Genomic DNA, 27,871 nt, shown 5'->3' on the forward strand with positions numbered 1-27,871 from the left:
TACCTTGAATATTGCTTAATTAATAAATGTACCAAATGTAGTGAGCACTTAGATATGAATTAGAACAACAACCATTAAAAAATGGAATTACAGATTTGGAAATGCTCATTTTCTTACACATCCATATTCCCTGCTAAATAACAATAAAACATGCCTTCATCCAGCCTTACACAAACACTACCACCAAACAGGATTATTGTTAAGTGTCTGGAAATGGGAATTGTATACATGTTGTTCTGTCTACTGTACACTTTGTATTACAGATTGTGGAAAGATATCTAAGTGTGTATTAAAGTGACAGGTTCAGAAGAGAAACCCCTGCTTTATGACTGTCGGTTACCATACATAAGTGGGATGATATAAACGGAAATGTCATCACCGGAGCCAAGGCGGTCGTCTGTTATACGCCATCCACGGTCCCTGAGCGTGCCCCGAGCACGCATCACCACATCCTGTGCTGCCATGGTGTACCTGCAGAAACAGTTAACTATTACTTTATATATATATATATATATTTTTCCAAATACATTCAATACCTAAAGGAACAACTTGGCCAACAATGCAATTCATACATGTTTTCATTCACTCCCACTGAAGTACACCAACCAAAAATGGCCAATCAAAGTTTATTATGGTTTGATCATGAGCTCAGGTTACTCTGTATGGGGTTCAAATGTTCTCCCTGAGTCCCTGAACGTTTTCTACAGTAGATGGATTGGCTATGCCAACTTGCCTCTAGGTGTAAAAGAGTCTACTTTTGAATCTACATTTATGGAATTTGCAGACGCCCTAAATCCAGAGTGACTCCATCAATAAATACATCCTCATACCTCATCGGTGTTTTGCAGATTTACAATACAATTAGTCTAAAAAACTGATTACTGACAATGACATTGTTGGCCTGCCAGTGAATATGCAGACTTAATATAATTTAGCCGATCATTATAAATGTCCTAGCAACTGTTTAGCTGCTTTTTGTAGATTTCAAAGATTATTGTGATAATGTAAACCTAACCAGCATATGGTCTAATAAAAAGTGAAGGTGCATAAACAAACATTTTAGTTCAGTCATATTTAGAAATCCTTCAAATGTAGCCAAAAAAAACGTGCATGCCTCTCAGCATGACAGAAGCAATATATAGGTGAAATGGCTATACTCAGGCAGCCACCACTAGGCTATGCTGCTGTTATCATATCAGTAAATTACAAGGATGTGAAATCAAAGTGTCATAAATAAAACATAAAAGTGTTATAAAAGTAAAAATTTAACTAGATACCATGCAGAAATCAGGGTGGTCTGATTTGCATTCCTTCGAAAGTGCAAAGATACTTTTAAGATAATATTTCCCATTATGCGCAAACAAGGGTGTACCTGTTCAGGTCATCGGGATTACAGTTAGCGAGAAAAGAAGTGACGTATTCGGTCACTTCTTCATTGGAGAGAACGTCCCACAGGCCATCAGTGCCCATCACCAGCACATCATCAGTGCCATGCTCATGCTGTATCAGGTTATATATTCTCACCTGCACAAACAAGCAAGAGAGTTACTTTCCAGTATTGCAGTAGATTATATAACATCTTCAACTTTGAGATGGCTGTAGGGCAGAAGACAAAGTGAGCATGTGGAGTAAGAAGTAATAGCTCGCCATGTAGCCTTTTCAACAGAAGTATGGTTTGTAAAGTGTTAAAAGCACAAGTCAGAAGCTTAATGCACCTTATTAGCAGACAGGAGACAAGAAATACAGGTTGTTTCGTTAAAATGGCTGGCAAGAAGAAGAAGAAGGAGAAGGAGAAGAAGAAGCAAAAAAGCATAACGAAAGTGCAAAATCAGGGCAAGTATTGCTAAGCCACAGATAACAGCAGCTTGCCAGATGAACTCTCACTGAACTCCAAGTGTAATGAATTAAAAATCAAAGGAGTTGCTTGGAAGAAGCGGAAAGAAAGATCAGAGAGTCTGTGGTGAATGAGAGAAAGGGAAGTTTCGAAAGCACTGCAAAAAATCCAAACAGTCAGGGAAGACACAAAACAGAGCTTTTAATTTTGGATGTCAGGATATGAGACTTTCTGCGAATGAGACATCCAAAGCTGTTCGAGGGTGCACTATAATCAGAGCAAGAGTTGCACAGGATCAAATCTGATGGCAAGTTTGTAAAACTGCACTTTCATTTATAGAAATAGGTAAACTAGAAAGTACATGATAAAGGTATCTTTATTGCATTGAAGGTACACGAATGAACACTTACGTGTTTAGATTTAAAATGTGTAAAAAAAAATTTATAGAAGTCCAAAAGGACTGACTGAGACAACACTTCAAAAAAAAAAAAAAAAAAGCTCCCCTAAGTCCGAGAATCAAGCTTGAAAGAGAAACGCAGCCTGCTCTGCTCTCTATCTGAAAACTCCTCAACTTGAACAACATTCGTGGAATACAGTTTCTAAAATAATGGCAGATGTACAGTGATAAGTGATTTATTTACATTAATTATTGCTCATTCATTAACAGTCATTTCACAGAATCCAGTAAAAATACGGCTTGCATGATAACATGACAACATAATGACTTTGAAAGCTACCATCAATGTTCTTCACATTGTGTAATATTAACAAGGCTTAATTACAGAATGTTCATTGGTTTTCCACATCTGGATCATGATATATTTGCTCATTATTCCTCAAAATTAGTCATTAGTAGTTTATATTCCCTAATCATTTTCAGTTCCAGGGGACACTCCAAAATGTAGAAAAGCTAGAATTCCAATCTAAGAAAGATTTCTATAAATCTTGTTTGACAAAAAAATTCAATAAATAAAAAAAAAATTAAACTGAAAGTACAGCTGTGTCTGGTAAGTTACCTCAGGAAAGCAGGACAAAAATGGTTTAATGTAGATATTAGAGTCGTGCACTTTGAGGTCATGATCACCGAGCCCACGTGTCACGCCGATTGTAGCCAACACTCGAGCCTGTGGAGGAAACACATTCCATCATACCCTGGTTAGATTTCCAGCCCCCAACCTTAAAATCTTGCCCTACAGTACCTGCAATAAACATTACTGAAACTGCCCAATATATGCACATAGTTGCTGTTGCTATTATCTTGTGATTTTTCAATTTTAGAACAGAGAATTCATGCCTGTTCAGGAGGAAACACATCAAGTAATGTGTTCTTTACATACTGTAGGACATGTTTTAAAATTTCATAATCCAATATCCAGCAATATAATCACAATAATTGGTCCATTTTTACATCCTCAAATCCAACTCTCTCCAATGTAAATAAATTGCTACTCAAGTTCAAGCCAAGTCTCGAATATGATCTGTGGAAACTTGGGTTTCCCTGGGAATTTAAGTTGTGAAATTTCTATAATTATCATGCAGTAGATTAATGTTTAAGGTCCATTTATGAGCAAACCAAATTGAGTAAGATTTAAAGAAAAAAATCAGCATCATACAGTTTGGAAGACAGCTATATTTGGGAAGTATTTACACTTCTGAGGTAATGTTTGTGTGCTGCTTGGATGGTCACATGAAGACTGCAAATTTCTTATGGTTCCTTAGTTTATATAAGTCAGTATCATAAAACAGCACCATATTTTACCTCAAAATAAAGAAGAAGGTGAGTCAAAATGGTATGTGTGCTGATAATAAACAGCCTTCAAATACAGTATAGCTTGTCTGCTTACTTTAAGTCAACACAATCTGTTTGGGCATGCAAACGCTGCCCCAAAAATGCTCTCTGTTTAGGAAACTGCATAAAATATACAGAAGTAAGTTCAAGCTAATGAGCTAAGTCAAGTTTTAAGCAATAGATAAGCAAGTCAGGAAAATAATACATTAAGTGTTAAGACATAAGTGTTTATTGGCATCTAGGGGGGTAAGATGAAGGACAGGAACTAGGAGACTGAGCATGTCCACCATTGCTTAATGGAAACTTTAAGTTTACATGCTCTGGTATTGTAATTGCACAATGGTAATAAAAGTAATACTAATGACGATGCCAAAGCTGACAAACTGGAGACATAATGTCTGAGCCTGTTTATTAAATTAGGTTCAATTGAGCCCTCAGGTTAGAAACGTTTATGGAAAATGTATTTAAATTACATTTCCAGTCTATCCAGTCTTTCTTTGCAATTTATTTGTCTTTCCTTCTAATGGCACTGTCACCAACATATCAGGGATACAGTTCCCATATATATTCTTCTGCACTATATTCCCAGTGTAGCCCTCCATAGAAAGAGCCAGAAAAGCACACTGTGTCAGTGTTTGTGTGCAAGAAACCAGATGTAGTGTGTTCATTGCGTCCAGTCAGACAGCTCCTCCGGGTTTTGGAGCAGCAGCTCGGTGATTTGAGCGACAGTGGTATCTAATAACAGTCTGCAGAAGAGCAACTTTCCACTGAGAGCATTTACTCAGGAGCAGAGAGCAGACCGAGCCTCAGGGAGACACAGAAAAGCTCTCTGCTCATCGGCCCCACTAGCACACTTAAGCTCTCACTCCTCTCATACTATTACCCTTGCCCTCATTCTCTCAGACTCAGCACTTCCACTCATCACCTTCTATTTATCTCTTTTTTCCTCCTCCACATTCCTGTATGTATTATATTTTAGAGAGCAGTGCTGAACCCATGGCTGTTGCTCCGGTAAGATCATCCAATCATTTTTCACTCTCTTCTTTCTATGGACCTTCGTTAACTCATCGCCTTCTTACCTTCTTTCCTTCGCCGTATATTAATGGGAATCGGAGGTCCTCGTCCTCGATGGTTTTGTACGCCCTGAAAGCAGGTCAGAGATAAAAAGCTTGTTGAATAGTTTTTCCTTTTACACCAGACTGAAGTTTAAACTTTGTTTGTGCTTTAAACACAAACGCACATCTCTTACATGCACCCATCTTTTTAACAATGATTTTAAGGGCACCAATATTATATATATATATATCTAGAGTGATTTAGAATTATCGCATTTGTGGGGTTAAGTGCCTTGCTCAAGGGCCCATCAATGGCAGCTTGTTGGTGCTGGGATTTAAACTCACAACCTTACCACTGAGCTATTACTATCAATTATTAAACAAATTTCCCCCCAAAACGATTAAATTGTTTTAAGCTGTATTCCATTGCACTGTGTGTCCTGAAGAATAATAATCACACAGAACATCTTTCTTCAATAACACAATGCAACTTACAAGGATCCTAAAAGATCAGATGGAGATCACACTCTTTAATCTCTTGACTGGGTTTTAAAATCATGCTCTTAAAAACAATCAATAGTCGGTACCTAGCAAAGCTACTATGGCTGTTGAAATTCGAGACAAACACAAGAGAGTAAATTAAGGTCATCCTGCAGGGGAAAAGCAAACACGTTTGGAAACTGTCTGATGGAAAGATTCTCATTTGCGCCTTTGCTTTCACAAAAAACATCAACAATACAAAAAAAGTATGATGAAAGAAGGAAAACCAAAAGCAGCTCATTATGTATATAAGAGAGCACATCACAAATCTGGATCTTAATAGTGCTGAAGATTTATACAAATAGGACTTTATAGTTCAAACTTGTATATTATTTTTCAAAAATTATTATGAAATTCCTTTGTTCCTTGGTAATGTATCACATCTTGCTAAAATCCATTAGACTAGACATTTGAAAGTATTTTACGGATTAAAAAGACCTAAGTTTGTAAACTAAAACTGGACATGTGACAAGTGTGTTCCAAAGTGCATATGAAGACCACAAAGTTCAGCATGTGTATGGTTAAAGACATTTACAATTCGCATGTACACAGGTCCTAAATTTGTTAATAAGTGCAAAAGTATAGATGCTTGTGTGGCTTTTCGGTTGTTTTTTGCCATTTTCACCATTGAAGCCACACATTAAGGAATTTACTGTTCTGAGTGAATTAAAGCTATTTTATGACCCCTGACATCATGAATTCAGCTCTCCTGCGCTTTCCTTATAACACGTCATAGCACACATGTTCCAGTATTCTCACCAGCCAGACATGGTGAAGTCACGGTACAGCATCTTTTTACCCACTTCCTTCCTCTGGACCCTCCTAGGGAACTCCAGGTGTGTAAACTCTCCGCCTAAGAGATGAGGCTGCATGTAACCCTGCACACAAATGATACACATATATATGATAATCTAATATTCTACTTCATATAATAAACTTCAATTCTTCTAGCAATTATGAATCATGACTATAACCACAGTATTGTTGGATTCTTAATTCAAGTTGGTTATTTTCCAATTGGGAAATCCATTTTCTAAAACAGTACAGCTCAGATTGCATTATAGGCTGTAAGTAAGCCCCGGGCTTATATTATTACATTCTACATATACACTGACCAGGCATAACATTATGACATTATAACATTATGACTGGTGAGTGAATAACACTGATTATAAAATGCGAGATGCAGGAAAAATGCTGAGTCATGGAATCTCTAAAACTGCAGCTCTTGTGGGGTGTTTCCCAGACTGCAGTGGTTAAAGTCTGCACGTGGGGAGTGAAGGCCATTCTAATATATCAAATAGGTTCTATACTAATAACTCATTCAACGTCTGTCTAATGATCAATGTGGATCTTATTAAATTCAAGAAAGAACAAAAGGTGTGTGACTGTTTATAGCTGCTATACAGTTTGCAATAACAGGAACTAACTTGTCTTGTCAAGTCAAGTAGCTTTTATTGTTGTTTCAAGCATATATATAGCTGACGCAGTACACAGTGAAATTAAACAGCGTTCTTTAACATAACATAACAGAAAAAACAGAGCTTAGGACTAGTAAGAGTCCTCGCCACATAAAGTGCATCGTGTGCAACCTGGTGCGAACAGTGCAAGACAGACAGTGCAAAGACAACACAAGACAGTGTAGGACAAATACACAAAACACAAAAGAGCCTATACCAGTAAACCTGCTGTATATTACACAGTGCGGTGTGTTAAAGAGAACTAAGTACGGGAGTAAACATTGTAATTTAACAAAATGTCAACAAAATGGTTCGTGCAAAAATGCAATAGCGATTTGTTGAAAAGCAACATAAAAACTAAACAGTTAGATCATGTAGTCTATTAATAAACAAAAAAAAAGATGTGCAGTTGTTAGCAGAATTCTGTAGAATAAGATAAATAACATTATTAGGGCCAGTTTGAAGAAGGTAACTATAACTCCACATTGCATCCTGCCACATTTATACCACCCCGTTGATTATTGACACCCAACATATTTTATTCCTGGTTAATCATAAACACTTTGACCGAAAAAAAAAAATGCTTCAGTAAAATTTATGTTAATGTCAATCATTGTATATTACTCTTTTATGATGTTATGTTTTATAATGCAGCAGATTTCCACTGATGTTATACTAACCAGAAACTGCAGTCTCTGTCTCTCTGATTCTGGAGTGAACTCTGCAGACATGGGGATGATCTCACCATTCTTGATTATGATAGCTCTGAAAAAACACACAAAGCAGAAAACCAACTAAAGTTCATTGTAAACTGATTAACTGTTGAAAAGTAGGTTAATTAAGACCTAAAACTGTAACAGCAGCTCAGTGAAAGTCTGCTAAATACAGCCTTCGCTTGCATGAAAAGGAAACAGCTACACCAAACCATGTTTCTCAGTGTGCGCCAGCACAAATTAAGGATGTCGCGAGAATAGGCTGTTTAGAGTGTGTATTAATAGGCACACACACACTATTTAATGCCAACTCTGGGACTGTTTGGTGGAGCTCACTCTCTCACTCTCCAGGGAGCTTCCAAGGTAAAGTCAGTGAGGCTGAATTATTTTTGCACCACATCCTACACCAAATAACCACTCATTTACACCATAAAATGTACGAAATCAGGCTGGTGAACTGCAAGAGCTTGCTTACAGTGACTTCTACCACTGCCGCAAGAAAAATACATGCTCGGAGATGTTGTTTAGCAAAACATTTAACCTCCCAGTTATTATAAAGTCAATCAATTGTTAATTATCAAATCACTTATGTGCATGTTTTACACAATTAAGCTACGTTAAAGTGAGTCAATATTGCACATACATAAGTCATTCGATGTCATCTGTAGGCCAACATTATCAATAACAATACTCTACAAATAAAGAAAAGTCATCTGTACTGATTACACCACCATTGTCTCCCAAATTTCCCTGATAAACACCGTTATCATTAAACCTAAATATTAGGACCAGTTAAAATCTGCAGCGCTGATTACACTGGTCTTTATCCTCTGAAATAAAATGTGCTAATTCTTACATATTTTAATGAGATGAATTAGAAAACAGGAGATAAATGTGCTGGTTAGCTAATGGTTCCAAGATATTTCACGATAAAGATTTATAATCATCTATACACAGCATAGTATATTTGCCTATAAGGGAGGGGGCTGTCTGATGACGTCTGTCATGATGCCTCATAACTTCTCAACAAAGTACGGTAGAACAATGAAATGGGTATCTGAATTAAAACTAATACATTTATCTTTAATTTGGGACTAAAGATTATTATTTAACTGTAATTTATTGTTCTTTTATTGCAAAGTACATTTAACTTGGTCAGATTTACGCATCATACAGTGACATTTGGTGGCTTGTGAAAGTGTCATTGCCTAACATTTCAGTCAGCAGTCAGGTGATATTTTACCTCAGAAACAAAGATGCCCCAAAACTGTGTAAACAACACAGACAACAGCTGATACATGTGTCGCAAAGTTATTTGCCACCTCAAAAGCGCAGTATAACAGCAATGATAAAAATAAGGCATCGTGGATGCAAAATAGGAGATCAGGACAAGAGTTGGGCCTTGGACCATTACATGTGCAACTGCGTCATTGGCTAGCTTTTTATACACGAAATGTAGACTATTTCCCTTTGCACTGTGGGGCAGTGAGTGATTGGAGATAACTGTGGGAGAGATTCCACCAAGACATCGCAGGCATAGAGAAAAAATACCAAGAGAAATAGAGTCTGTCCATGCTTGCCGATTACTGCTGGAATCTCTCCAAGGATGATCCGACTACAGTTCACAAGAGACAAAGCAAACAGCGGCGTTTAGATAGAAAATAAATGTGGAACTTTCTCGTTTAATCTGATGTTTGTATTCTGTAATTATCTGATATTCACATTTTATTTTAGAAACTTTAATACTTTAATTTTGAGGTTGTATCTTAATAATCCGGGAAGCTACACAGCAATGGGACCATCTCACCCACAATCTGGTCAGTTTTTCATGAAGAAAAAAAAAAGCATGTTACATAAATAAACAATAAATGAATGAGAAGTAATGTTATTGGTATCGATAAAAAGATACATTCATAATGATTGGTGTGACACCATTCTCATGGCTTTTTCACAATTTGCAGATAAGTTATGGCGCATAATTGGACACCTTCCTTCTAATTTTAAATTATTTTGATGCAATTTTGACCTGAAGCTGTATCTTGGAAACTGGAGCCAATTACCTTTTAATGACTTAATTTTCCTTAATTAGTGACCCAATTCTAGTCAAATGTAGCTGCTTTCATTTCCAAGGCTTTCTCCTTGTAGACTAGTGTTATTTGGTAACTACACATGATGTTAGAACAGAAGTAAGAGTGGATCACCAGTGTCACCAGCACTACAAGCCTTACTGTGCGCTAATGAAAAATCAAGAGAGTTCAGTGTGTTCAGTGTGTTCAGTGCTGGATGTACCATGTGTGGGATAATGAGCTGTGGTCGGTGTGACTCACCTGCTGTCCCCTGCATTGGCCACGTACAGCTTGCCCAGAAAAAACACCACCACAAGTGCAGTGCATCCACCTGTGATATTATACACAACTCTTTCCCTCTCGATCTGGGCATCCTAATGCACACACAAACACCCATTATCATGACAAATGTGTTGTTAGCTATACATTTAATCATTGTACATTAATAATCATTCATCTGTTCATATCTAATAGTCACTGCGATTCAAAATTGTGTACAACTTAATGAATAGAAGATTATAAATTCATCAAAGTGAATAAAAAGTTACAATACAATGGTTTAATTCCTAGAAGATCTGAACCGTAGTGAGGAATAACTGTGATTAACATTATACATTGGCCATAATAAACAGCCTTATTTTGACAATTTCGTGCAATCGCCTCAGTTTGAAGCTGTCCAGCTGAACAGTGCACTAATTCGGTCTCTTTCTGTTTGAGAAAGTCTTGACTTGACTTGACTTGAAAATATTTCTGTAAATCTGCCAAGATGAACAAATGTCCTAAAAAAACTTGTGTTCGAACATTCTACACACACTGTTTTTATATAACAGTTCCTGCTATGTACAGAGAATACAAATAATTATTAAACACTGTGCTCTGTATTTAAAGCTTCTCTTGCTTCAAAGCCTATTCAGACTCAAGCATGTCAGTACCTGCAGAAGGAAAAATGACTGATCAGCAATATGGCAAAACACCAATGAGCCTTCTCTCATTTTAAACATCTATGTGATGAAATAACTACATATCTCCTGTATATATAATAACCTCTATACGTCCACTAAATATTTGGAGTGTAGTTTGCAGATTTGTGCTCATTTAGCCACAATGGCATGAGGCTTTGGGTGCAGTCAGCATTACAATTCATCCCAAATGTGTTCTATTAGAGTTGGGGAAAAGGTAGTTGGTTAAGGCTCTGGGTTACTGGTCAGAGGGTAGGGATTCAAGCCCTGGTATCGTCAAGCTGTCATTGTTGGGCCCTTGAGCTGGGCTCTTAACCCTCTGGGCTCCAGGGGCTCTGTATCATGGATGACCCTGCAATCTGACCCCAGATTTCTAACATCACTCGGATATGTGAAGAAAGAATTTTACTAGTAAAAAGCATTTTTCTTTCTTTTTCTTTGTGCATAGGGCCATGGCATGCTGCAACAGGTTTGAGTCTCGGTCGAAATGAAGGGAAAATTTAGTGCTACTGCATACAATAGACATTCTATCCTATTGTCTGTCACCAACTTTGTGGTAACAGAACTCTACTTTGTGAGGATGAACCACAAAAAGCAGGAAAAGTCCGGTGTCCTAATGAGGTTGTCCATTTCATAGCAAGAAATTTCTCTCTTTCTAGTATTACGTGCTCAGATGGAGTATAATATAAAAATAAGGAATTAGACCTACACTGTTAGTACAACTAAATCTACCTGAATAACAGTAAAATGCAACATGAGTGCAATAAATGAGTGCTTACTGCAGTGTGAGAAATTTATTCTGCTCACTCACACTTTCTCCTGCGGTATATATTAAATAATTTATGGGTAATATAGATTTTTTAAATACAGAAATATTAGTATGAATATTAAAAACATTAATATGTAAAAAAAACGGAAAATTACAGTAAAAAAAATAAAAAATAAATGGAAAATCCCATCACCTATTAGTCTTATCGACACATTGCTAATAGCACAATACAGATGAAGAACATACTTAACTGAAATTCAGTTCTAGTGAGATACCATACTTATTTTTGTTCATCTCAGGGGGGCAGAGTCACTTGGGAAGACCAGGCCCGCACAGGGGTATATCAGAGCGCTGAGTCAGTGTATATAGAGGTGTGTAGGAGGCAGATCGAAGATGGAGCGGGCATGAAGAGGAGGCGGTGGACTGAGCAGAAGGTCTCGGGGCGGGAGGGAGGAAGTGCAGTACAGCTCTGTCCAGCTCCCCCTTGAGCTTCCAAATGAACCATCTGATGATTGTATTAATACTGAGTGTCTATGTGTGTGTTTGTTTCCATGGTAGCTTTTCCTTTAAAATGATCTACTTTAACTTTTTAAATTGTAAAGTGTTACATTCTGACTATAATGATCTCCCTCTGGAACACTGAGCTGTGACAAAACATGCATCATCATGTGTCGTGCTCCATCCTGAAGATATTAGTGATCGGTTTGCCATTTGTGTCCAACAGGTATTACGTTTACAAGTATTTTTGTAAAGACATGAATACGTCAAAAGTAAAGAAGAAAGCAACATTCGTTTGCCTGGCCCAGTCCACCATAACGTCTTTTTTACATGATAATCATTAAAATACATCCCGAGTTTTATATCTGCATCGGTGTGTGATTCCATTTACCATCTCATTCTTGAGCCACCATTTTAGGCAGTAAATTATGACAAGTGTACATTTTAGGCATTCCCTCAAACCCTTTTCCTGAACACATTTCACACAATAAGATTACATAATCATCTAAAGCTAGATAATGAGCATTTCCTGATGATCATGGGAAGAAGAATCTTCTCTTCTGTTCTAATGATATTGGTAATATATTTCTGTTTCTAATGATATTTATTAACTGATAAAAGGGGTCACTTTTAGGGGGCCTGTTCAAATGGAGCACATTCAATTATTATTTTTTTGTACACTCAGTGTCCTCATAAGTGTAAATCTGATTTAGCTGTGTTTTCTGCATTTGTTAGTTCTCTGCTAAAGAATAATAATCATGATAAAAGCCACTTCAGTCCAGGAATCCAATGAGTCACGTGGCAATTTGCCTGCACATCAGATCAATTGCTGCCATCTAGTGGCAGAAAACATTTCCGTAATACTTAAGCTCCACACATTAGCTAAGCCTGGAAATCCAAATAATTACCTTATGCCTGTAAACAATTACTAAAATAAGCATGTATGTGGAAAGAATTACATTGCAAGTGACACTGCTGACACAAAACAATGTCACTGGCAACAAAGAGTCATGATCATTAGTGATCATTAGGGACTGTTAGTCCAGAGACTATGAATGGACGACTGACTGGACAAAGGCCTTTATAAAAGCACTTGTGTTTATGCACCAGGATTCTATTTTGACAGTTTGAAAATAATGTACTTTATAATAAAATCATTAAGAAAATGGTAAATATAAATACCAACCCTTACATTAAAAGTAGCAGCAATATTCAAGTTTCTGTACTATCAGCAATATGTAAAAATAACTGTATATATTACTAAGTAGCTGATAAGATGTCTCATTAGGCCTTTTTAAGTTTTAACCTGTAATTTCCCTAACTCTTACATATAATTTTTTGTACATTTTAAAAACCATCATATTTTAACCTCTAAATTTATACGTACTGCATGAGAATGAGTGAGGAGTTCATTACACATTTATTACAGACCAGGGTGCACTTTCAGTTTTATTCGGATAGACCTTTTGTATGAATAGAGGTGGGCTAATTCCATACTTTTGTATAGAGATAATATTACATCTGAGTACATCATAGTGCTGGATGGAATTATAGAACAGCCTGATGACTGATCAGTAAAGTTTCTAATCCTGGAAAACATTAAAAAAATATAAATAAATAAAATTATATAATTAATTAAAATTTTAAAAAATTAAAAAGGGCTAGTCAGTCATTCTACTAGTATACCAAACAGAATGATAAACTCTGTCAGAATACGGTAATGATATATAATTCTGCATCAGCAGAACAAACATCTAATTCTGCAACCATATATTTCAAATGAACTAATATAGAGGTTTTATAGCAACAGAGATGACTTCTGAGTGAAGTATCTGTGATAGATACATTTTTACTGATTGTTAGTTTAATGATTTCTGCCTCCCACACTTTTGCATTGATTTGTGTAGTCTTATGACACAATGTTCTAATCACTGTTTACATCCATGTTTAGAAGTGGAGCAAACTGAAATAATACTTCATAAATACATGTTGAAGTTATATAAACTTATGTAAAAACAATATGTAGGATAAAACTACAAACAGTAACTTTTATGATGGTGCAGTCCACAAACCTCAGACAATCCTCACCATGTATTTGAAGGCATTCTCGAGGGCGCCAATCACCAGGCTCTCGTGCTGGATCTTCTTCTCTGTGAAAAAGCGTGGCGCAGCTGTGCAGGGTGAGTTGCGCAGCGAGGATGCTCGTGTTAGAGCTCGGGGCATGCAGGGGGTACTGGTATGATCCAGGTCGTCTCCCATTACAGTGGGTGGCAGCAATGCTGGGTTTTGCAGGATATCCACAATCTCCTGGAGCTGCTCCACAATGTGCTGTTGCAGCAGTCTGGAGGCCATTATAGCTGCACCTGAGCCAGCGTGCCCATCAAACAGAGCCCAGTAGTGGAAGACCAGCTCCGCATTCTCCATCTAATGATGCACAAACATACAGCAGAGAAACCAGACAGTTTAAAAAAAAAACAGCATACAGTGTACAGCAAAGTGCATTTACAATTTGATATACTATAGTACTACCAACAGACAAATCTTTAAATTGCTTATTATAAGAATCATATGTATAAATGATTAAAAATAATTGTTGGACAAAGGTTACAAAAGAGGTTTCATTATAAAAGGTACTTATAGACAGAGATGGGAAGTAAACAAAGTACAAATATTTAATTACTGTACTTAATTAGATTTTTCTAGTATCAGTACTTTACCTTACTATTTATTTTTTAGACAACTTTTTACTTTCACTCATTTCTTTTTTTACACAAATATCTGTATTTTTTTACTTCTTACACTTTCAATCCATCCTCATTACTTTAGTTTCAATCTATTTTGTGATTTGATCAATATTTATTCTTTTCATTGCGTGCTGTTTCCAGCCCATCAACCTATTTCTTGTCATTGCTCGGCTTTTTCAGTCTACCACTGGTGTATCATTTCCTGGCTCTCACACACCACAGGCGTTGACTAGTTTACGAAGTGAACAATTAGCAGGGCAGAAGGCAACAAGATGTCTGGGGGTAACGTGAATGAAACAGAGGGAGTCAGTGATGTAAACATGACTGAGAACAAAAACATTCCTGATCGCCTGATCATCATCATCTTTCTCTGCTTGTGTTCTAGATGGTGGATGTTCAGCCTGGACACATTCATTTGGTAACAAAATCTTAAATTCGTTTTTTTTAAATATTAATGAGAGCTGTGAAAATCAACACGTTAAATCAGTAAACAGTCTCAAATCAAACACCAAAATCCGCCATGATGCAATTAAATCCCTCTGGGGTCAACAAAAGAGCCGGCGCATTTTGTGGCATTTTTCACCATATAACGCCGAAACGAATTTAAAATACTAAATTTAAGTTATTAAATTATTAAGTTAATATACAGATAAAAACAATACATCATTTGAATCTGTAAAGGGTCTACTCTAATTTGTATACACCCATAATAACAAAACTCTGTTTTTGTAAACTAAAGAAAACAGACAGGGGGCGCTCTTTGCCATCTTTGTCGCCTCTCCTCACAGACGTAAATAAAACAATCTGAATCCCAGTGAATACTTGCCTCACAGACATAATAAATACATGTATAGAAAGCTTAAGATGCCTTTCAAATAAAACTATTCACATCCAAAACAAGTATTCTTTCATTATGTAATCGGTATGAAAGTTATAGGAGGTACCGTTTCTCCGGTATCACCTTATTAATCGTCCGTGGGGAAACATAGTAATAATTCTGTTTGGTGTCTTGAGGATTTACGTAATTAAAAACGGCACAATTACTTTAACAATTACAAGAATATTTTGTCTTCATGCTCTATTTTAAGTTTATAGTGATTAAAAGGTTGATGGACAAGGTCAGACAGAAGTATCCATGGACTATGTTTGCGGATGATATTGTGATTTGTGGCGAGAGTAGAGAGCAGGTTGAGAAGAGCCTGGAGAGGTGGAGGTACATGTTGGAGAGAAGGGGAATGAAAGTCAGTAGGAGTAAGACAGAGTACATGTGTGTGAATGAGAGGGAGGGCAGTGGAGTGGTGTGGTTGCAGGGAGAGGAGGTGGTGAAGGTGGAGAAATTCAGGTACCTGAGGTCAACAGTGCAAAGTAATGTTCAGAGTGTGTTAGAGTAGTGAAGCGAAGAGTGCAGGCAGGGTGGAGTGGGTGGAGAAGAGTGGCAGGAGTGATTTGTGATAGAAAAGTGTCTGTGAGAGTGAAAGGGGAAGTTTATAGGACTGTGGTGAGACCTGCGATGTTGTATGGTTTAGAGACAGTGGCATTGAGTAAAAGACAGGAGGTGGAGCTGGAGGTAGCAGAGCTGAAGATGTTGAGGTTTTCGTTGGGAGTAATGAGGATGGACAGGGTTAGAAACGAGTTTATTAGAGGAACAGGTACCAGGTACCAGCGTGACTCTAAAACAGGTAGTAGTAATGGCTACTTTTTACTTAGGTACATGTCAGAGCCCAAACTTCTTTACTTTAACTTGAATGAAAAAGTGTAGTCAGAACTTCAACTACAGTCTTTTAAAACATGAGCATCTGTACTTCTACTTGAGTGAAGGATGTGTACTTTTGCCACCACTGTCGGTAATAGAAAATTGTCATTAGATTATTAGGCACTATAATACTTGCACAGAAAAAAGACTATTTATTTATTTATTTATTTATTTACACACACTATTTGTTAAGTGTATGAATAAAGGAACATGTCTAGTTTACACAATGAACCTGATCTACTAAATGTTTGCATGTAAACTATTGACAACATTCATAAAATATACTGTAATTTATCAATCTAAAAAAAAATTCAAAACATTATTTTTTACAAAAGGTACATTTTATTAATAAGCAAAACAACATGCTGTATTGGAGTTCCCTTTATTAATGTGCTCTAAAAGTACAAAAATCCAGGGAGGTGTCTATGCAAATATATTATTTAGGCACCCATAATAACTAAACACATCTTCAGGTACAGCGATCACATGACCAAGTAACATGACTATAAATGATAATTGCTTGAGCAATTCATCAAAAATACTAAACATAAAAAATCACTTTGCACTTTATAGATGCAGCAAATCTTTCTTTCTTTGCAACAAGTACCTTATGAATACAATATGAATGCAAAGTACTATTTTGTGTTTGTATTTTATTGTGAACATTTCTACACATCTTGAAGCTTTGGAAATATACTAGATGCACAATTATGTGGAAGTGAACAAGGTTAAGCTTCAGTTTCAAATTTTAGAATCTTTGGATATCAAGAACCCATAACACGTGCAAATAATCTTGCTTATAAACTGGCACATGTAGTTTATGCAGAGGCTTGTTCTTCATGCATCACTAACCACATCCGAGATCAAATGACACATCCATGATCATTTAATTGTGATAATTTTCTGGCTAATTAGGTTCTTTCAACACATGTGCTGATGTGATTAGTATATCAGGATCGAGCTGCCTAAAATAATTACACAGTCATGCATGGCTTGAAAAGGCTTTATACTGTATATCGCTACCATGATCGGCAACACAGTGATTGTCTGGTCAGTGGTACAATGGCCAAAGAGCGCACACGTTTTTTTTTTTTTTACTCCTGCAGAGCAAGAGTTATAGCTTTAAGGTTATCAAGAATTTTAAAACCGTATTAAAATGGCAGAAAACACCTCAAAACAAGGATACATGCAGAAAGTTTCTGATAAATGAAATTGAATTGAAATGAAATTAGATATTACTTTTTTATGTCAGAGCCAACACAGGACCCACTATGTGAGAACAAGTAAAAGTCAGAATATGCAATTTGATTCATTTTCATTTGTATAGCACAATGAACACAATGAACATTTTCTGCTTTACAAAAATAGATACAAGAACATTCTGTTTAAAAATAAACACTATTAATACTGTACTTGACTAGATGGGCTTTTATTATGAGGGTCTAACAAAGAAAAACAATATATCTTTTACTCGTACGAAAAACATCTTTTTTAAAGTAAACTATTTTGCAATGTTGCAGGATCCAGTTTATCGTGCATTATGCACCTGTACTTTTCTTGCTTTTTCTGCAACAGGCTGCTCTTGTAACAATAGAGAGGACATGGCTGCAACACACTTCCCGTACCACCTCATCTTATAAAGCTATGATCTAATCCTGTTTACGTGAAATAAGCCTGCTCACGGATCTGTTGCTATGACAGCAACTACATGATGAGCTTTGAAAGAACTGAAAAATCCTGGCTCATGTCAAATCGTCAATAATACGATCCAGATAAGTGGGTAATCCAGGTACAAAGAATTAACCGCCGTTTTTAGTAAATCCTGTGCAACAAATGAGCATTTCAATTTATTAACCTGTACCTTTACTATTTAAAGTAAATAACTGTAAATATCTTGTTTCTATAAACTAAATTTCTGTGCAAAGTTGTACAACCCTCAAAGCTAGATTAAAGCACTAAAAGGATTAGTCTGCACACAGAGAATATAAACAATTCACATGAGTACATCTAAATATAAACGACTGCCATCCTACGATATCACATAATGCCCTTGATGTGAAGGATGATGTATGCACAGGATGTGTGAATACATTATGCTGCATTTGATGGCTTTCCTCATCTAATTCAAGCGCATAACCAGGCACTTAGGAAACACAAACAGCAGGGGAGCTGGGAACCTGAGACAAGCAGTCAAAGAAATAAGCATTTATTATTTAGTTTTTTAGGTAATTATGCTGGAACTAAATGCAGAATATGGACAAAAAAAGCCCATTGTGTTTACATTAAATAATATTAACTGTAAAAACGTTGAATCCCAGTTAAAGATCGTCCTCAATTAATCTGACATTTTATTGTGCTTTTAAATCAGGTCAGTGGAACAAATTCTAAAAAAGATACACACACTGAAATCCAAAACCTCAGAGAGGTCAGTAAATCAGAGGAAAGAAAATATTTCCTTTTTTTATATAAATTTCACTGATGTCTGTTTTACACAGATCAATACTGCGATAGCTATTATCAGGTTACATATTGTGTAGTTCTAATACCTGTCTACAGTTTCAGAATCAAACAAGTCGCATTATGGAACAATAAATTAACCCCTTAATCACCAGGCAGGTCATTCACTTTTTCCAGATTAGTCTCACTGTTGTTACTGAATAATTAATAGACATTACAGGATAACAAGATTAAAGTAAATGAGGTTATTGTTAGCCAACAGGGTACAGGTGGAAATTGGGCTACTGTTGGCCGAAGGAAGAGAATTAGAGGAGGAAGACATCTACAGAGACGGCAGGGAAAGGAGAATTGTAGGAGAGTGGATGTTCGGGTTGGTACTTTAAATGTTGGTACTATGACTGGTAAAGGGAGAGAAATAGCTGAAAGGTATATATGTTATGTGTTCAGGAGACCAAGTGGAAAGGGAGTAAGACCAGGAACATTGAAGGTGGGTTGAAACTGTTCTATCATGGTGTGGATAGAAAGAAAAAGGGTGTAGGGGTGAATCTGAAGTAAGAGTACAGTAAGAGTGTAGTGGAGGTGTACACAGTACACACAGGTGGACTATGTTCTATGCAGGAGATGCAACCTGAAGGAGATTGGAGACTGTAAGGTGTTGGTAGGGGACAGTGTAGCTAGACAGCATCGGATGGTGGTCTGTAGGATGGTTTTGGAGGTGAAGAAGAAGATGAGGGGAGTGAGGACTGAAAGAAGAATAAGATGGTGGTAACTAAAGGAGGAAGACTGTAGTATGAGATTCAGGTAAGAGGTCAGACAGGGGCTCAGTGGTGTTGAAGAGGTGCTGGATGATTGGGCAACTACTGCAGGAGTAATAAGGGAGACAGGTAGAAAAGTACTTAATGTGACATCTGCAAATAGAAAGAAAGACAAAGAGACGTGGTGGTGGAATGAGGAAGTGCAGAAAAGCATAAGGAGAAGAGGTTGGCAAAACAGAATTGGGATTGACAGAGTGATGAGAAAAGTTATCAGGAGAACAAGGGGATGTGGCGAAAGCCAAGGAAAAGGCATATGAGGAGCTGTATGTGAAGTTGGACACTATGGAAGAGAAAAGGATTTGTACCGATTGGCCAGGCAGAGGGACTGAGCTGGGAAGGATGTGGAGAGTGTGTTGAGAAGATGGAGGAAGTATTTTGAGCAGCTGATGAACGAGGAAAATGAGAGAAGGTTGAATGGTGTGGAGATGGTGAAGCAGGAAGTGGATAGGATTAGTGAAGAAGAAGTGAGAGCAGCGATTATGAGGATGAAAAGAGTGGAAAGTCAGTTGGACCAGATGACATACCGATAGAAGCATGGAGATGTTTAGGAGAGATGGCAGTAGAGTTTTTAACCAGGTTGTTCTAACCCAAGATTTTGGAAGGTGAGGGGATGTCTGAGGAATGGAGAAGGAGTGTGCTGGTAGCTATTTTCAAGATTAAGGGGAATTAAGTTAATCAGTCACACCATGAAGTTGTGGAAAAGAGTAGTGGAAGCCAGGCTGAGAGAAGAGGTGACCATCTGTGAGCAACTGTACGGTTTCATGCCGAGGAAGAGCATCACAGACACATTATTTGCTTTGAGAATGTTGATGGAAAAGTATAGAGAAAGTCAGAAGGATTTGCATTGTGTGTTTGTGGATTTAGAGGAAGCGTATGACAGGGTGCCGAGAGAGGAATTGTGGTATTGTATGAGGAAGTCAGGTGTGTCAAAAAAGTATGTGAGGGCAGTGTGACAGCAGTAAAGTGTGCAGTAGGAACAACGGACTGGTTCAAGGTGGAGGTTGGGCTGCATCATGAATCGGCTTTAAGCCCTCTCCTGTTTGCAGTGGTAATGGACAGATTGACGGACAAGGTCAGACAGGAATCTCCCTGGACTATGATGTTTGCAGATGATGATGTGATTTGTGGTGAGAGTAGGGGACAGGTTGGGAAGAGCCTGGAGGGGTGGAGGTACGCACTGGACAGAAGGGGAATGAAAGTCAGTAAGAGTAAGACAGAGTACATGCGTGTAAATGAGAGGGATAGGGATTTGTGATAGAAGAGTATCTGCAAGAGTGAAAGGGAAAGTTTATAGGACTGTGGTGAGACCTAAAATGTTGTATGGTTTAGAGACAGTGGCATTGAGTAAAAGACAGGAAGTGGAGCTGGAGGTAGCAGAGCTGAAGATGTTGAGGTTTTCGTTAGGAGTGACGAGGATGGACAGGATTAGAAATGAGTTTATTAGAGGGACAGCGCATGTAGGACGTTTTGGAGACAAGGTGAGGGAGGCGAGATTGAGATGGTTTGGACATGTGCAAAGGAGGGACATTGGGTATATTAGTTTGAGAATGCTGAGGATGGAGCCACCAGGAAGGAGGAAAAGAGGAAGGCCAAGGAGGAGAGTTATGGATGTGGTAAGGGAAGACATACAGGTAGTTAGTTTGAAAGAGGCAAATGCTGTGGCGACCCCTAATGGGAGAAGCCGAAAGAAGAAGTAGTAGTAAATTAGGTTACTGTTACTGAGCCTATAATGGCTGTAATAATGATTGCTGAACTGACAAAAACTTTTTTGAAAAACAACCAGCTAACCAAAACATACAACCAGTCAATGGATGTTTTGCAGTCTTGCACACCATCCTGTGTAAACTTTAAACTGTACCGATTGTGTGTGAAATTTTGACCATGAAACTGTTTGCATAGCTCATGTTCTGTGCTCTGATCAGTCCAGGGCAGAGTGTGAGGGGGAGAAACACATGATGACTCATGTGGCTCAAAAATAATGTGGGAGTTAGAAAGAATGTAATTGTGACTGCAGTGTGATATGACTGCAGGGACTCTGGGATGCTCAAGTACACACAGAAAGCACATGTTTCTGAGTGTGGGCTGAAACTGAGGGTGATATAAAGGAAACAGGAATGTGCAGAGTAACTGAGATAAGGTCATAGACAAACTTAGATACTGTTGAATTCAGAAATGAATCGTACGTTATAGTTTACTGCATGTCGCAGGATTTAATTGCGAAGCCTCTATTTCAAAGAGGATGGCATTAAATGTTCTATATCAAAATATGTTAGTTCATTTATTTTGGAGGAAAATTGTGAAGATATTATTTTAAATAGAATAACCCATAGCCATCAGTGGGATATCAAGAAATTTAAACAGTTTTCCTTTATTTTGCCTGATTACTCAAATAATCGGATATAGACCGACCAGGAATAGCATTATGGCCACTGATTAGGCATAATATTGTGTTTGCTGCCAAAACAGTTCTGACCTGTCAGCAATAACTTCTTTAACAATTTCATCTACAGGAGCTTGTCTGTTGGATCAGACCACACGGGTCAGCCTTCACTCCTCACGTGCCTCAACAAGCCTTGGCTGCCCATGACCCAGTCGCCAGTTCACCACTGTACCTTCCGTGGAACACTTTTGATAGATACTGACCACTGCAAACCAGGAAAATCCCACAAGAGCTGCAGTTTTTTAGATGCCCTGACCCAGCTGTCTAGCATTCACAATCTGGCCATTGAGCTAAAATGGGCTCTTAAAAATAAACAGCATATGCTGATTAGACAGCTTGTTGGGGTATTTAAATAGCAAGCATTTCAAAACGTTCAAAATCTGTTTAATGAAACACAAATTACACAGTTTCCCATTGTCTATAAAAATATTGGCTATTGTTTTAGTTTTACTATTAAGGAACTTGCTGTCACCTAGAAATAATGTTATTTCCTCTCAATGTGATGATCTACAGTGGCATAGTTGTATGAACAAGCCATGCCAAACAACGTTTGTTTCTTTAAATAAATAAAAAAAAACCCCTCAAAATATGAAGTGAGTATTAATGCACAGCTACTTTATATTTTACATTTAAAAAATGGATTAATGGACAAAGATTTGATCCCCCTTACAGTTGTAGTCTTAGATAATGAATTTGTTGAGCCTGACTCATCAGGACTTGTTAGAAAGGTCAAAAATGATCATTGTCAGCTGATGACAATTGTAGAGTGTAGTAGAGTCTCTGACCCTTCAAACAATAAAACTTAAAACTCGCGGGTTTCTCTGCTGAGGATCTGAAAATGAACTACAATCTGCCAACAAAGCAGAGGAAGGTTGTATCAAGTGCTTCTAGCTTGCAATTTTCCACTATTCAAAATGTAATTAAAAATGTCAGATAAGGGGAAAGTGTAGAAATAAAGGCAAGATTTGAAACAACAGAAAAACCAGTAAGGCACAGACAGACACTCAGGAAGGTTTAGCTGGCAGAGGAGTGGTGATGCACCATTCTGCCGTGCCGAATGCCTTGCACTTTTATGATATGAATGGAAAAGTCATCGGAAGTCATCACAACACAAAATATTTGAAATATGTAAAACAACATCTAGATAAGGAAAAGTTGAACTCTGGCCACAATTATCAAAAATGTGTTTTACGATTTAAAAGGAGCGGCGTTTGTTGAGAAAAACATTTTGACGTTAGGTATTTAGGCGAATCTATTAGGTTGTACGCTGCAGCCAGTGGCACAGTAAAAGTGTACAGGATGAGAAAGGAACAGATTACAGCAAATATCAGCAAAATCTGTAATCAAATGTGACACGGTCAATCGAGACACTAACAGTACAATGATCCAAAACCTCAGCAAAAAAAAATCATGTAACAAGAATATCCGAAATCCCCTGAGGAATATATTAAACATGCTGTGCATGCAAGATGACCACCAATCTCAGAACTAAAACAAGAACAGAAAGTCTCCTAACTGGCAAACGAAAGCTTATGCAAGCTGCGAGTAGTTGTGTTTCCAGTGTTTTGCACGTCACAACTGTTTTTCCTTTTTAAGTTAATCAGATACAAAAGGTAAATGCATTAGTATCGGAAGAAAAAAAATGTTTCATGTACTTTCCTGCAAATTGTAAAAATCTAAATTTGCAATATGCAATAATACTGCACAACAGAAACAAATGGGGTGAAAAGACTGTGGTGAAAGTAGATGAATGTGATAAATAGTGATAAATATTGTATACTGTAAGAACACTCGAAGAACTGAGAAGACAAAACACAGCACTCACTGAGCTCTCAGAAAGGTTGTGGCCCTCTCCATTAGGCAGTGAAGATCTCCTCTTGGATGGTTTGCAGGGTGTGAAGGACCCAGTGGGCCTCTTCTTCACCACCATGAATTCACAGCAGGCCTGGTCCTCATTTACAGCACTTTTTCCAGCATTTATCACCCTGACAATCACATAGAAAAAAATAAGTTATGTACTCATAATCAGTCCTTTACACATGTAGATCATTTTGTAAATGACAGCAGTGCTGACATGTTATAAATGTGCATTTATTAACAGTTTTACACACCAATTCATGAAAATCTAAAAAGAAAAGGACATTTGAGTACAAGACGCACTTGTGATCCCATGATATAAAGTAAGCAAGCTCTTAACATTTAGAAATTGTGGTGAAACAAGCTTGGCTGCTGTATTTCTCATCTTCTGAACAGAAAACTGTGCAATTAAGGCAGAATAATAAGCTGGATGCCGGTAAAAAGATTAAATAATGTCAGTGTGCTAAGCTTTAGGGAAAAATAATTTTTCCTAACTAACAATTCTACTTGCATATTTACAAAACCCAAGAGCAAACGCAAGCAAAACACTCAATGTATACAATGTATAGAATCCTGAATGCCCAGGACTTTTTGAAAGAGAAATGCTTACAGTTCTGTGCAAAGCTGCACCAAAAATACTGGTTGTACTTCTTATGAGTGTGATAAAAGAGGGCAGATCTGACCCAGTTTTATCAAATACCTGCCAATTTAAGCCCAAACAGCTCTGACTGTGTATTACTTTTACAGAACAGCCAGGGTGACTCACAACAGTTCAAGAATATCATGCTTTATAAAAAAATTTTAACAAAACAATCCTACACACTAGAGCTCCATGACTAAGAAAATGGGAGTTTGTTCAAGGGCCCAACACTGGCTCTTTTGATAAAGCCACAAGACCATCTTTTAAAGCCATCTTCAAACAATGTGAAATTTACCAATCTACAGTGAGAACTTTTTTTTTTGCAAGATCTTCCCAGCAGTGTGTGTATAACAGCAACACTATCCTCTGACCTAATAAAACTAAGATTGAGATTCTCTCATACCAACTGTTAAGCATGGTGGTGCAAAATTACAGGAAACTGTAAAACAGTGCTAAAAAGGGAGGTGGATCAGAAGATCACAAGTTCAAATCCCAGCACCACTAAGCTGCCAATGCTGGGCCTTTGACCAACCCAACTGCTCAGTCCTGGAGAAGGACATCTGCCAAATGCCGTAAATGTAAATTAAGGTGTTTAAATCGCCAGAAGAAGAAGTCCAGACCTCAACATCATTGTGATCCTGTGGCAGGATCCAAATTGAGCGGTGCACAAACAAATAGCATTTACTTCAACCTAAATTGTTGCTAAATATGTTTCTTCTGAAATATAAAAAGGACTTTTTTCCCCACCTGGTTTCTGAATGTTTACATAAGTTGATGAAGACCATACAATTGTAATTTATGCATTGATGGTTAAAAACATGAACTTGAGAACGGTATACTTGTGTTAACTCATGACTGTATATTTAATAGAGCTTTGGGAAAGTTTAAAAAAAATTAATGAAGGACACAAATATTGCAAGAGATCATTTCAAAAGATAAAACTGAAACCTCAGACACACTAATTCTCTGTGCCTAAAAATTCTTCAAGTCAGGCACTGATAATTTTCTGCTATGCTGCACATCTTCACCCCAGGCTAATCGAAGGTATGTCATTTGTTCAACAGGAGCATGTCATTATAACACACAGACAAATTCACTTGCAGTATCTGAAACTGGAATACTATAATAAATATGCATATCATCTGTGTAAAGTGCAAACTGCCCTGCAATTTCAGATGAAAATAATAATAATAATTATACTTTTTTTTTTTTTTAAATGATTTCCCCTTCGTCAATGACCACAGAATAAGTGCTATATTTTCAGATACTAGGATGTGGGAGAATGCTAGAGTTCATTTTCTTCGTGACTTAATTCCTGGTGAAGCCGTCCCTGCTCTATCAGCAAAAAAAATTTAAAAGCATGAATAAGTGTTTTTTTTTTTTTTTCTTTTTCTTTTTAAACCAGCAAAGCTGTTTCATATCTTTCAGCTGAACTCAAATTAAAAAGCTGCAGCAAAAAAAAAAAAAAAAAAAAAAGTAGTGCAACCACTATTAGAGAGTTCACTCTATCCTTTGGAGGAATGTGATTTAGACCAGGCCTGTGCATGCATACACTCTCAAACATGCACAAATCATGAAAACACTACAATGACCTACATAAAATATCCAAGCAGCACCTAAAATATTAGATTAGATTCAACTTTGTTGTCATTACAAATGTACAAGTACAAGGCAACGAAATGCAGATTGGGTCTAACCAGAATTATGGGGCATAGGCAAATAAGGAAAGTGTGCTTCCACAAATGCCATTAGGGCCATTAACATTACTACTCAATCATTCATTATTATTATTTCATTCTTTTGTACATGCATCTTCAGTAACTACTTTATCCTGGGCTGGCATGTTTCTGGGAGGAAACCTTAGAACCCAGAGAAAACCCACATTCAAGGAATCAGTTTTTAAGCAATGATACCTGCTGTGCACTAAAAGTGTGCTACTAAATCTTGTTCATACAAAATGTGGGATTTGTTGCCTTCAAATATATAATTATGACATTTTTAATATTGAATTATGTTCTGATAACACTACTGGTTGCATGAACCCTAGTGTCCACTAGCACACCCTGAAGGCCTGAAGCATTTCCTGTGTCCAATGATGCTTCATAGCTTGCACAATCCACACCCTAACTGTAAGTAACAGCAAATTCTGTGGTGACTGGTTTTTAAAAATTATTCTTATAAAATACTCATGGGAAGTTATATATATATATATATATATGGAATGAAATAAAATGAATTATCACTTTGCCTTATGTTTACAGAAAACGTGCAACTAAAGCTTAAACATCTCCATCAGATGTTCCAAATGAACTTGCTCTCACTATGGTTTTCTCCATATTTCCTTTCAATTTTCCTAACACACTAATATGGGTCACTGTGTGTCAGTAAGACATTACAGACAATCCAGTGTCTGGCCTTTTATTCTTTACTGTTATACTAGAACACGCAGATAATGCATGCAAATTGTTAAATGTGTATTGTACATCAGATGATGTTATTTACATGATATGAACAGAGAGCCTTTTCATTCCAATATGCGTTTCAGCCACTTCTACACACTGGGTGGGCAGAGCTGCACCTGCGTATATACAAATTAAACCTGACATAAATCAACCATAATGAACACACTCTCAACACACATTCGTAATATGGATTTCCAATCAGGAAGATGGAGGAGGGCTTGAGCAGAGTGTACAGTACAATGAAAAACAGGACAACAGGTGTTTCAGATGCAGCATTTCAGGGGTCTTGTGTATACATTGCAAAAAAAGGACGTGGTTTATAGTTGATGCAACAGCAACAGCATCTTCTTCATGTCCTCCTATTGCACATAGGAAACTCAGTGTGTTGCAATAGACCAAGCCTGTGCATTCACAACTTTTGTAAGCTGAAATTAGTGAAACTAAACAGTGAAGAGGCATAATGGAGGTTAATGAAGGACTCATTACAGCTGCTCAGTGGAGACTTACTCTGCGTATCCAGTTGCCCACGGTAACCTCTTGGTCTCTTTGAGAATGAGGATGGGTCGCGCAGCATGATCAGCCGAACACTCCACCTCGTCTTGAGACAGTCCCAGGAACACCGGCCTCTCGTACGGAAACTTCATCGGCAAATCCGCGCCGCTGGCTCTCTCTCCGCTGCTGGATGATCCGGCCATAAAGCCGCCCACCAAACTGGCCACGGCCGACCTGACCCTGCTGAACATGCTGCTGAAGGTCCCCACGCCACTCCGCTTTTCCACCGAGGTCCACCCGAGAGGCGATCACAGCGGAAACGATTACACAAAACCATACAGATAGACACTGCTGTGAGTATCCATTTCGCCTGTCATTGTAATTTGCTCTGCTTGTCGCAACAAACGCGGAACTGCCGCTCCGGATTATCTGTCATGTGACTGAGAGCGAGCCGGACTAGGGTTTACCAACCATTGTGCCTGAGTTTGCGTCCAAAACCACGCCCACTGCATGATTTGACGCACTGTG

The 27,871-nt window shown here is 37.6% G+C and overlaps 1 protein-coding gene across 1 annotated transcript; it reads right to left on the reverse strand.

The window, feature by feature from the left end:
* On the reverse strand, positions 1-27,832 carry LOC124401259 (protein phosphatase 1H-like). The gene is made up of 10 exons (XM_046873409.1): positions 27,359-27,832; positions 23,718-23,877; positions 13,772-14,107; positions 9,719-9,831; positions 7,359-7,443; positions 5,978-6,096; positions 4,703-4,766; positions 2,851-2,958; positions 1,373-1,524; positions 1-471 (listed from the first exon to the last, which is right to left on the reverse strand). Exons 1-10 carry the CDS (start codon positions 27,592-27,594, stop codon positions 324-326), a joined length of 1,521 nt encoding a protein of 506 aa, XP_046729365.1. The 5' UTR covers positions 27,595-27,832; the 3' UTR covers positions 1-323.
* Between the last annotated feature and the right edge of the window lie 39 nt (positions 27,833-27,871).

Source organism: Silurus meridionalis, chromosome 18 (genome assembly GCF_014805685.1).
Source record: "Silurus meridionalis isolate SWU-2019-XX chromosome 18, ASM1480568v1, whole genome shotgun sequence".
Lineage (NCBI taxonomy): Eukaryota > Metazoa > Chordata > Actinopteri > Siluriformes > Siluridae > Silurus > Silurus meridionalis.

Bases quoted from the DNA above. Each gene is read 5' to 3' on its own strand.
- LOC124401259 (XM_046873409.1), bottom strand. From the start codon at position 27,594: ATGTTCAGCAGGGTCAGGTCGGCCGTGGCCAGTTTGGTGGGCGGCTTT. The intron at 14,108-23,717 runs GTGAGTGCTGTG...GTGCATCATTAG, and splicing joins ACAACCTTTCTGAGAGCTCA to ATGGAGAATGCGGAGCTGGT. The intron at 7,444-9,718 runs GTGAGTCACACC...GTGTTTTTTCAG, and splicing joins GCCAATGCAGGGGACAGCAG to AGCTATCATAATCAAGAATG.